This window comes from Coenobita brevimanus, chromosome 55, assembly GCF_032717465.1.
Source record: "Coenobita brevimanus isolate Jiangsu-jjx chromosome 55, ASM3271746v2, whole genome shotgun sequence".
NCBI lineage: Eukaryota > Metazoa > Arthropoda > Malacostraca > Decapoda > Coenobitidae > Coenobita > Coenobita brevimanus.
The window spans coordinates 49,689,177-49,701,676 of NC_137008.1; the positions used below are offsets into that span (position 1 = coordinate 49,689,177).

General features: G+C 43.5%; 1 protein-coding gene across 1 annotated transcript in view; it reads right to left on the bottom strand.

The window, feature by feature from the left end:
- Nucleotides 1–12,296, bottom strand: part of Plc21C (Phospholipase C at 21C) — a 739,135-nt gene extending 726,839 nt beyond the window's left edge. Inside the window, exons 1-2 of the mRNA XM_080273643.1 lie at nucleotides 12,259–12,296; nucleotides 11,794–11,905 (exon numbers count right to left, since the gene is read on the bottom strand). Coding sequence (XP_080129769.1) covers nucleotides 11,794–11,905; nucleotides 12,259–12,296 — 150 coding nt within the window. The remainder of the gene's footprint in view (nucleotides 1–11,793; nucleotides 11,906–12,258) is intronic.
- Between the last annotated feature and the right edge of the window lie 204 nt (nucleotides 12,297–12,500).

Here is a 12,500-nt window from a genome sequence, read left to right on the forward strand (position 1 = left end):
GCGAACAAACAAGCAAACAGACAAACAAGGGTGAATACGTCATCTCCCAACTTCACTGGCGGAGGTAATAAAAGCATAATGACGATTCATGCTGAATATCTTAGAAATTCAACTGTTCACACACACACACACACACACACACACACACACACACACACACACACACAATGAAAGAGAGAAAGAGAGAGAGAAAGACAGAACATTCCCCTTCTCTTATTTTCTCTTTGACTCTTCCTATATCTCTTCCCCTATATTTCCTCCTGCTCTTCCTCCTTCTCCTCCCTCATACTCACTTCCTCTATCTTCCAAGTTATGGTCTTTCTTCCTCAACTCTTTCTTTTCCTCGTCCTGTCTCCTCCACTTCTCTCTTCCTCCACCTCTAATGTAATGCTCTTCTTTCCTCACTCTCTTCTCTTTTTCCTCCTATTAATCAATTTCATCCTCACCGTCTTCTTTTTCCTCCATTTCCTCTGTTCTTCCTGTCCCTTCCTCTTCCTCCTCTTTTCACGTAATGCCTTTCCTTCTTCACTCTCTTCTTTTCTTTTGCCTCTCTTAATGACCTTTCTTCCTCTTTTTCTCTTCCCCCTCCTCCTCCTTCTCTCTATTTCTCCTTAGCATCCCTTGCAATGCCCTTCCTCCCTCACCGTCTCGATCTCCCTCCCTTGTCTTTATGTTCTTACTTCCTCATCCTCTTCCCCCTTTTTCTTTCTCCTTCTCCTCCTGCTCCTCTAGCCGTTGCCAAGAGTAACCTGATTGAGACTGCAGTTAATTTAATCCTCCTTCTCTTCCTGTTCTGTTTATTTCTTACCTCCATTTCCCCTATTCCCCTTCACCTCATGAGCTTTTTTGTTTTTCCTCCATCCACATTCCCCTTCTCTTCCCATTTAGCTTCATTCTTTCTTACATACTCCTTCCTTCTCTCTCGTCTCTCCTTCTCGTGTTCCATTATTGTTTTCACCTCCTCTATATAGTGGTGTCACCATCATCCACTAATTTGAAGTAGTGTTGCCTATTACTTCCTTCAATTTTGTCGAGCCCCCTCTCTTCCCACTTCTCCCATTCCTTCCTGTCACTTTTTATTACACTTCTTTCCACTTCAGGTGGCTCTAGACTGAGTGACAAGTCTAATGGGTTCCTGTATCCCGGGACACCATTTACAAAGGTGGATGGTAACCATATGTCCAGACCATGAGGTGACGTGAAACCTACTACGGTGCCCCTGTTAACTGGATGAATGTGCAAATACGGCATCCACCCAGGAACAAAACCTCCACACATTTTTCCGTGAGGCGAAGCGCTGTCAGCCGAGAGGGAATATCGGTTCACTGCACAGGACGACCCTCCAGGAGCGGTTGCTTTCCCTGTGGTTGATGGGTCTGCCCGGCCGGGCATACTGGGATTGATCAACATCAACAACTTCTACAATAACAACCACTTCCTCCCACCCCCTCTCACTACTGGTCTAATACCAAGAAATCCACGTCTTACGAAGTAAACTCTTCTCATTTGATATTCACGCCCTTTCTCCCCCTTCCTATCCCTCTTTCTCCTCCCCACTCATCTCCTCCTTCTCCCTTTCCTCCACACTCATCTACCTCTCCCAAGTTCCACTCTCCCCTCCTCATCTCCTCGCCTTCCTTTCTCCTTACCCTCCCTCCACTCCCCCACCCCCCTCTTCCTTGGCTCCATGCACCCCTACCTAACCCGTTCTTTCATCTGTTTGGCCTCTTCATTACAATGTCACCTTACATTATTCTGACAGCTTCCCAATTATCTTACTCAGCTCTTGATATAGACTCCTCCAACGGGAAAGGCTTAAAACCAATCTATATTAACTCACTCACTCCCAAAACGTGTCCTTCCTTTTATTCTTGCTATCTCCAGACGATTTTTTTCACCATGAGAAACTTAGGGTGTTAAGATATCGACTTCGTTAACCCCTTCAATACGAGATTTTTCTTAAGCTGACTACAAAATCCTCTGTCGATAGTATTATACTAAAGTGTACGTTCTTGGCCTGACGAGATTCACCCCTTCGGTATGGAGACGGATTTCTTTACATATTCAGGGTAATGACAAGCAAGTTCGTCTGCTCTAAGAGACTTCTCGTAGTATGAAGGTTGGCGATTTTCTCCCCTACCATGTGCTCGGTATACCTCTTCTCCTCCTCCTCCCATCCCTCCCACGCCACACCAGCCTCCTTCATATCCTCCCCTACCCTGTGCCTAAACCCGGTTCTCGTTCCATTTCCACTACTTCCAATCACACCACTTATATATTCCCCAACCCTCACCTTTCGAGATCTACCTCTCCATCTCCTAACTACACTTTTCTCATACACCCTACCTCATATACTCCGCCAATCTGTCTACATAGGTCTCGGTCTGCATCTCCTCTTTCTACCAACAACCTCACTTCTAAACAACCTTCAACCTCCCGCCATGTGACTGCGTTTTTTTGGTCTAAGGCGGCATGCACACCAGAAGGATGGAGTTGCTTCATTAGGGTCATTCAGTTCATGGGAAAAACAATTATCTCCCTTCACACAGAAAGAAAGATGTCGAGTTTAGTATTACCGCAACACACCACGCAATTTGGACAGACAACCCCCCTTCCAACTCTGGGCATACAAATCCTTCGTTTTCTGAAGCCCAGCAGTTCTCCTACATGCGTTGCACTTCTCATGTCACCGCTACGGTGCTAATACCCACTTGTAAATGCTGAATACATGCTGGAGCTGCCGTTCGGGACCGGTGGGACGGTAACAGCGAAGGTGTTTTCATTACATCTCGACAGGTCTTGAAAGAGGTCACTGTAAACTATTTAAAGGAAATTCAGACTGAGAAAGTGTTCCTTGTCCCAGCCTGGGAAAGATCTAGTGTCCAGTCCGACAGCAGCTCAATTCTCTACCACCCGACCATTACCCCCCACCCTTTTTACCACCACCTGTACCTGTGCCCCCCCCCCAAAAAAAAAAAGTATCGCGTCACTGGAGGTCGATGTTTACGGAAATATGTAAATTTTTCAGTGACAGCTGAATACCAACGATGGTACTCCAGGTTATATAACATCCTCTACCGTCCTCTTTACAGCATTTAAACATACCAAGAATATCTGCTCTGCCATTAAAGGGTGACATATATCACAAGGCTTCATCCACGTTTCAAAGTGCCAAGTTCTGTACATGTGCGATGTTTTTACTTAACGCTACACTTTACTTAATCTTAAGCATTTAAATATGACGCTAGGTATCACTGAATGCATTAGAAACATCAGACTGCCATATAATACTGAAACCGATTATTTATGCTCTTACCTGTTCATTAGTCAGTTCAGCGGCAATCTCTCTCCACGCTGAAGATCACGACACAATCTCTGCCACACAATATTATAATCACATAAGACTCGAATCGAGGCCCCCCCGATGCAAACATTCCATGGATTATACACATCAGTAAGCACTACAACGGTGGGTCACGTACTCACGACACAACTTTACTCACTTTACTCGATTTGATTCCACTTCACTCGGTTCGACTCAACACGACTCGACTCTTGGTGTGCTGGCAGCCTAACTTCCTCAAACTATCACCACCTCCCCTACCCCCTCCCCACTCCCTCCATATACTAGTAAGTATATAAGTATCTACACTACGTTCTGGTCCGTATAATTTTCTGTAACACTCTCTCTCTCTCTCTCTCTCTCTCTCTCTCTCTCTCTCTCTCTCTCACGTTCCATATGGCACTACGTATTACTCGTATTACCATCATTACAGCCTTTTTCTTCTTCTTCCTCTTTTTCATCCCTATTACTCGTTTCTCCCTCTAACATCCGCTTTCTTCCTTTCACCCCATCAAACTGGGAGAGTGAAATAACAGCTGATAATTCAAGTGGTCTGAGAGGTGGTCTGTTGTCTGACACTAAGAGAGTTCGATCCTAGGCTGGCTCAGGGAACAATGTTAGGTTCCGAAAATATGGACTTAATGATTTTCCACAACTATTAAAAAAAAAAAAAAAAAAATCCCGCTACTACAATTATACCAGTCCTGAATGAGACTGCCAAGTATGTATTAGGTATGACTGCTGAATGTTAGTGCCCAAGTGGTGACATGTGAAACTGTCATGTAGCATTGTTTGGCTTTAGTGAACAGACTTATTAAGTCTATGCCTACAGTAAAAGAAAAAAAGTACACTACCACAGACTCTTTCCAAGTCAAATAAGATCATCCTGTGTTTGGAAGAAGGAAACAAGACACTTGCTAGTTAAAAGTTAATTACAGTATTAAAAACCAACTCTGGAAGCCTGCAAATGTTTTCTCCTTCAAGAAAGTGGGAATAAAAGACCGCGAATATATCTATCTATCTATCAATCAATTAATCCATCTATCTATCTATACAGAATAACTGCAATATATACTGTATATACACACACACACAGTTTGAGGTCTGAACATACTGCATCAAAGCCCTTCAATACGGTGATTTTTTTCCTTTTAGTTCCATTCTTGTTATCATCAGGTCTTTCTTCTGTTTATTGGGCCACCCTGGTAGTAAAGGTGTTAATGAAGATTGTATATAGCACCTCCACTTCAACAACTCCACTAACTTGAATAACATCGTCTGGAGGTAGTTAGGATAGACTCTAGGCCGTCAGCGATTTTACGTTGGAATTAACTTTTTTACTACTATGTCTTCCTCGTTCTATTCTGTGGTATCTAGATCATTTCATTCAGTGTGAGGGACTACAAACTGACGGGGGTCAGACACAGCCTTTATTAACCCCTTCACTGCCAGGCTGCTCTCGTATATAAGCTGCACAATATTGTCCCCTACCAGCATAAATATCACTTAAACAAATAAATAAATAAATAAATAAATGGAGTGTCCACCTTATGATCAGCCTTATTCTTTTTTATCTACACTATACTGTATTTTGTTCAAGGAGATGACTTTTTCTGATGACGGAAAAGGATCTCTCTCTCTCTCTCTCTCTCAAGGAAGTAATAAGTGGATGATATTATCCCATAGATTCCCTCCTTTTCATCTCCTCTCCCTCCCCTCCCTTACCATACTCTCCTTTCCATATTCCCTTCCCTTCCCTTCCTTCCACTTTCTTCCCTTCCCTTCCCTTCTTTCCACTTTCGTCCCTTCCCTTCCCTTCTTTCCACTTTCTTCCCTTCCCTTCCCTTCCTTCCACTTTCTTCCCTTCCCTTCCCTTCTTTCCACTTTCTTCCCTTCCCTTCCCTTCTTTCCACTTTCTTCCCTTCCCTTCCCTTCCTTCCACTTTCTTCCCTTCCCTTCCCTTCTTTCCACTTTCGTCCCTTCCCTTCCATTCTTTCCACTTTCGTCTCTTCCCTTCCCTTCTTTCCACTTTCGTCCCTTCCCTTCCCTTCTTTCCACTTTCTTCCCTTCCCTTCCCTTCCTTCCACTTTCTTCCCTTCCCTTCCCTTCTTTCCACTTTCGTCCCTTCCCTTCCATTCTTTCCACTTTCGTCCCTTCCTTTCATTTCTATTCAGTTTCATTATTCCTCTTCCCACTTCCTTCCCTTTCCCACGTACCCTATTCATCCCCTCAATTTCTATCCTAACTTTAATTTGTAGATGTTTTTATTTAGTTACAACATTCACTAAAGCAAATACCCACGAAAGCACTAACGAGTCTCTTGCTGTCTGATTTCCTTTGTACTCCTTTCCATCCCCTTTCCTTAGTCTCGCTTTCACTGCCTTCTATTCCACTTCCTTCCCTATTTTCCCTTCAGTTTCTCACTTCCTTTCCTTTCTTCCCCTTCCCCTCTCCTCCTTCCCGTTCCTCCTGTCTCCTACTCTTCTTTGTATTCTCTTCCCTTCCCTTCCACTCCTTCCCTTCATTTTCCTTCCTTTCCCCTTCCTCTTCTACGCTCCCTTCTCTGTCCGTCTCTCTCAAACTCTTATCTCCTCTCCCTCTCCCTCCATTCCCTCTCTAACGTCCCTTCTTATCGCTTCCTCTCCATTCTCTCTCTCTCTCTCTCTCTCTCTCGTTCCAGAGCAATAAAGGCGGTGATAATAATCAAAGGTGAGATTTATAACCGGCAAAGTAGATCTAATATTGGTTACCTGAGAGAGAGAGAGAGAGAGAGAGAGAGAGAGAGAGAGAGAGAGAGAGAGAGAGAGAGGAGGGGGGGATGTGGAAGGGGAAGGTGACGGAAAACAGAAAGGAAAAGGTGGTAACGGAGAGGGAAAAGAAGGGAGAAGAGGAGGGAGACGGGGAAAGGAGAGGAGTAGGAAGAGGAATGGAGGAGAAAGGCGAGGAGAAGAGGGTGGAAGGGGAAGGAGATAATGATGGAAAAAGGGGATGAACATGGGGATGGGAAGGGTGAAGGCGTGGAGGGGAGGGCAGCCAGGGAGAACAGAGAGGAAGTGAAAGGGAGATAAGGAGAGGAAAGAGGAAAAGGGAGATGTGGGGGAAGTGAAGAAAGAGTGGGAAATGAGGAGGGGAGAGAAAGACGTGAAAGAGGAGAGACGGAAAAGAAAAAGGAGAGAGAGAGAGACGGAAAAAGACAGACGGAAAGGAGAGAGGGAAAATGAGTGGGAGGAGAGGAAGGGAAAAGAGAGGGTGAAGAGAAAGATGGAGAGGGGAAAGAGGAAAGACGGGGGAAGAGGAATGAGGAAAATCGGGGGGAGAGGAGAGAAGGAAAAGAGAAGCAGGGAGTAGAAAATGATAAAAGAGGGGGGGATGGGAGACGGGACAAAGAGAGAGGGAGGGTAAAGAGGGAAAAGAGAGAGGGAGGGTAAAGAGGGAAAAGAGAGAGGGAGGGTAAAGAGGGAAAAGAGAGAGGGAGGGTAAAGAGGGAAAAGAGAGAGGGAGGGTAAAGAGGGAAATGAAAGAGGAAGGGTAAAGATAAAAAAAAAAAAAAAAAAGAGAGAGGGAGGGGAAGGAGGTGGGTTGGTGATGGGGGAGTTCTGAAGACTTTAATGGACTGACTGATAGTGAGGTGTCATCGATCCCTCTCTCTCTCTCTCTCTTTCTCTCTCCCTCTCGTAACCAAAATGTCAGCTTGTGGGTCTATGGTGTCTTCTCTCTTATTCTATTATGGTTTTGCATATTTATCTACCTAACTATTATTCTATCTCAGTACTTTGTGTGTGTGTGTGTGAGAGAGAGAGAGAGAGAGAGAGAGAGAGAGAGAGAGAGAGAGAGAGAGAGAATAATACAATACATAATCAAGCCCAACCTATTTCTCTCTTACCTGGCTTCTTCAGGGAGAGGGAGAGGGAGAGGGAAAGGGAGAGGGTGAGGGGAGGAAAGGAGAGGGAGAGACGAAACATTGTATTCTGGTGGCTTTAGGAGAGTCCCCGGCACATCTTCCACTCTAATATTTATCTGCACACACACACACACACACACACACACACACACACACACACACACACACACACACACACAAAGCGATAGAACCCTTTTCAAGTATTTGTACCTGTGAAACGTCTCAAATGAAATACAAATGATAATATCTCCAGCAGACTTACAAATCCATAAAACAAAGTGCAAAGGATGTGGAGACTGGGACAGGGTAATAACATAAAACAGTGGCTTAGATACACACTGACCTTCTAGTCCCGTCACACACAACAATAGCCGAATAATAATAATAATAATATTAATAATAATAATAATATCTGTCTTCCTCTCGAGATGATCAAGGAAAACAAAGAAACAGCTCCACATCGTTATATATTTAATGATATTTTTTCTTACTGATTCAGAAACTTCAAAATACAGTTATCATTTCTTATAAAATTTCCCTAGTTTTCTACGCTGCACTGTGGTTCTTGCTTTTTCCCACCGGTTTTGGTTTGGGAAGCTCGTAATTGGGACTGATACGAGTGATGGTGAGTGGGATTTGTAGGTGGGAGTTGTAAGTGGGATTGGTAGGTGGGAGTCGTAAGTGGGATTGGTACGAGGGACTGGCAGGAGGGAGTGGTAAGTGGGATTGGTAAGTAGGATTGGTAGGTGGGAGTGGTAAGTGCGATTGGTAAGTGGGATTGGTACGACGGATTGGTAGGTGGGATTGGTAGGTGGGACTGGTAGGTGGGAGAGTCTTCTTGCTTTCTCGTCCTTTCCTTCCACTCACAGAAAAGATACAACGGTCACAGTCTCTATCAACCCGCCTCGGAAACTCCATTACGTCTCTTACGGTCTGCTTTCCTATACACCCTAATGTATTCTCTCTCTCTCTCTCTCTCTAATAATCCAATTCTCATTCATCAATCAATTTTTCTTTCATTTAAAAAAAAAATCTCTTTACACAGCCTTATAGGCGGCCTATCAAAATTCTCTCTCTCTCTCTCTCTCTCTAATAATCCAATTCTCATTCATTAATCAATTTTTTTCTTTCGTTTTTGAAAAATCTCTTTACGCAGTCTTCTAGGTGGCTCATCAAAATTCTCCCTCTCTCTCTCTCTCTCAAAAAAACAAAAAAACAAAAAAAAAAAAAATCCACTCATTCATTAATCAATTTTTTCATTTAAAAAAAATCTCAGTCTTCTAGCAGGCCCATCAAAGTCTCTCTCCTTCTCACCTTCTTTCCCCCCCTCCTCCCCTCTCTCTCCACCTCTTTTCTTCCTTTCCACTTTAACCCTCCTTCTCTTTCTCCTCCTCATCATTTTTGTAAGGGTTGTTGTTGTTGTTGTTGTTGTTATTATTATTATTATTATTATTATTATTATTATTATCTAGTCCTTTCCCACCCTCAGGTGGGGTGCAGGTTGTTGTTACTACTATTCGTATCGTTCGTATCGTTTATAAAAACTCCAACATGCTTGCATGCGTCCGCTTTGGTCACCTAATGGCGGCTCTGCACGCTGCTCGATCTCTGGTAGCGTCCCTATTCAGTCCCTTATCTCTGCGATCACACTATATGACCTTGTCCCAATCTTTTTCGGTCTGTCTCTTGCAACCCTACCCCCGACGTTCACACTTCCCACCTTTTCTGCATCCAACTGTCATCCTCCATCCTCTCTACATGCCCAAACCATCTCCATCTACCCCTCCTCATCACAACAACAATAAACTCCAGTTCCATCCTTCCTCTCTCAACTCTTCAATTGTAAACCTAGCTCCCTTAGGCCTTGCATTCACGTACGCACTACACATCCATGTAATCAATGTCATTTCTGTACGTCTGAACCTACGAATATCCTCTTCCTTTATTTTCCAGGTCTGTCTACCATACAGCATTACACTCCTAACACACGCCGCATACAAAAATCCCTTAGCATGGAGGAAGAGCCCTCTCAATGTCAGGAGAGACAACAGCTCCCTGAACTTCATCCAACAAATTCTTACCTTAGTCACATATCTAGATCCAGTCCCACCTCCAGCACACAACATGTCCCTCAAATAACAAAACTCTTCCACACACTCGAGAGACTCACCAGCAAGATCAGTCCTTTAACGCCTGACAATTTCTACATGTTCTCACCGACATATCACACACATGAAATCAGCATTATTTCACAATCTACCTCTAATACCACTACATCTCTTATGCACCTAGTTATCACAAATACTACACAAAATGGAGTTACTTCCCACACCCTTGTGGCAAACCGCACATGGACACTCTACTTCTGTTTTCGCTGTACTGCCGCCAGCCCTAGCTAACATCACTTTTGTTTTATCAGCGTTTACTCTCAATCCCTTGTGCCTCACTTGTCTCTTCACTTCCTAAATCTTCCCTCCGTCTCCCTTTCATCCTCTGCAATCAACACCAAGTCATCAACACGTAACATCTCCCACGGGAGTCCATTTCCAAAGTCACCTGAACGAGCTTCCAGCATCATAACAAAAATAAGGGACCGACCCCTGATGCAAACCAACATTCACGGTAAACTCATCATACAAATCTCCATTCTAACCTGACGGCAAGCACCCACATTTATAGCCATTTCCACTCTAACCTGCAACTCCTCGATCCCAAGCTTTTTCACCGCTTTATAGAACTTCACCACCTCCCAAGAGACTCTGTCAAATGCCTTCTCAAGATCAACAAAAACAAAGTACAGCTCCCATTTCTTTCCTATATATTTTTCCTGAAGCTGTCGGACAATGAATATGGCATTAGTGATCCCTTTGCCTGACATGAACTGCATCTCATCAATATGCACTCTTTCTCTTATCATACCTTCTACAACTCTCTCCATTACCTTCATTATCTGGTCCAAAAGTGTTATGCTATTATTATTATTATCATTATTATTATTATTATTATTATTATTATTACTATTATTATTACTATTATTATTATTATTATTATTATTATTATTATTATTCGCCCCCCCCCTTCTTTTTTCTTCCTTCCCCCGATCAGACATAAAATAATTCGCCCTTCTACAGCGGTTGAATTTAATGGGGGAAGAGGTGAGACGGGGCGGAAAGGGAGGGGAGGGAGAGGGAAAAGGAGGAAATGTGGGAGAAAAGAGTGGGAAGGGAATGATGAAAATGAAGATGGGATGGACGACGACGGGGGGGGGGGGGGGGAGTTAGAGGTGTGAAGAAGGATGAGAAACAGAAAAAGAAACAGAGGGAAGAAAACAACTGTGAATGAAGGAACAAAGGAGAGGGAAAGAAAAGAAGTACAAGGAAGAATAGTAAGAGAGATGTGAAGAAAAAAAATTGGTTAGAGAGAGAGAGAGAGAGAGAGAGAGAGAGAGAGGCCATCTACAAGTCTTAAATAACAATGTCAGGAGGAAGTGGTAGGAAGACAGGTCCATCTTCTCTCTCTCTCTCTCTCTCTCTCTCTCTTACACACACACACACACACACACACACACACAGTGCCCTAAAACAACAATAAAAGAAACACAAACACTGATATCTTCTTGGAGGAAAAACATCGAGTGTGTGTGTGTGTGTGTGTGTGTGTGTGTGTGTGTGTGTGTGTGTGTGTGTGTGTGTGTGTGTGTGTGTGTGTGTGTGTGTGTGTGTGTGTGTGTGTGTGTGTGTGTGTGTGTGTGTGTGTGTGTGTGTGTGTGTGTGTGTGTGTGTGTGTGTGAGAGAGAGAGAGAGAGAGAGAGAGAGGAGGAAGAGAAAAAAGAAGAGAAGGAAAATAGTGGAACGCCTTCAAGAGAAAAGTTGACATCTCGGTATATGAAAAAAAAAAAAAACACATAATTTCCTCTCAGATATTCCATATTGAGAGAGAGAGAGAGAATTCCACATCATACCACTCCACACCACATCGACATTATATCACATCACACTACACCACACATTACATCTCACGTCACCACTACATCACTCTACACACACACACACACATCAAACCAAGCTGCACCTCCTACCATACAATATACAAGGCGGCAGTGACGATACTACCAAAACAATACCTTACGTGCGACTCTTGTGCTGTGTTATGGCAGCTATATTGGCCCCGCAGGTCAACTCACAGCACATGACGCTGCTCAACAACAACAATTACTCCGGTACTTACAACACTTTAACTACTTCTGTAGTTACCTTCTCCGCTCATTCACACTCTCACGTCACCAGTAATTGTTCTTATAATTACTCACTCACTCCACCAATAATTCTTACAATTTTATTTTTCAACTCCTACAGCTTCCCTCTCCACTGACTCGCTCACTCCCTCATCTTACCAGTAAACTCCCTCATTCCACCAGTCATTGTTTTTATAATCACTCTACCAATCATTTATACAATTTTTTTTTTCTGACATACGTTCCTTCTCCCATCACCAGGGACCTCAGAGGAAATAATCACTCATCAGGCCACAGAGGCAATGCAGTACTCACATCAGGCTGCGAGAAGTTCTTCCAGTAGAGGTAGAACCCCTGTGGGTCCACCTTCAGAATCACTGGCACTCCAGACGAACTGTCCTGTGAGGGTAGACAAGGCATGAGGTTACTAAGGGATACATCACAAAGTAATCAGAAACATTTTAAAACTTCAGCCTGCAGGCCAAAGGATTCAAGTATAGATGATCCTGGGGTTGCACCTACTACTACTACTACTACTACCGTACTACTACTACTACTTCACTCTCACTTTCCTCAGGTTAACGTCAGGCCATTTCAGTCAAGTCAGCAAAAGCCTATGATGGTGAGCGGTTAATGAAGGCAATATATATAGATCTAATTCTTCATTGCGGAGTCTCATGAAAGCTGAATAAACAGACTTGGAGGTGTTAAGGGTCATATTTTAAGCGGTTTTGGAGATTTCCTAACACCTTTTCCATTGCGATTCATTGTGGACATTACATCTCATTACCCTTTTGTATGGTATTGATGCAACCCATGTCGCTACTGCAACGACGAAAACTTCCATGTAAGATAATGTTAAGATAAGATAAGCCAAATAAATAGCCGAGGAAGAGGCGCTACGAAGCCTCATATGGCACACAGAATACGGGCTTAAGAAGAAGAAGAAGAAAAAATAAATAAATAAATAGCGGACAAAGACGGGTTAACCAGCTTTCCGATAAACAGGCGCTGGCACGGCT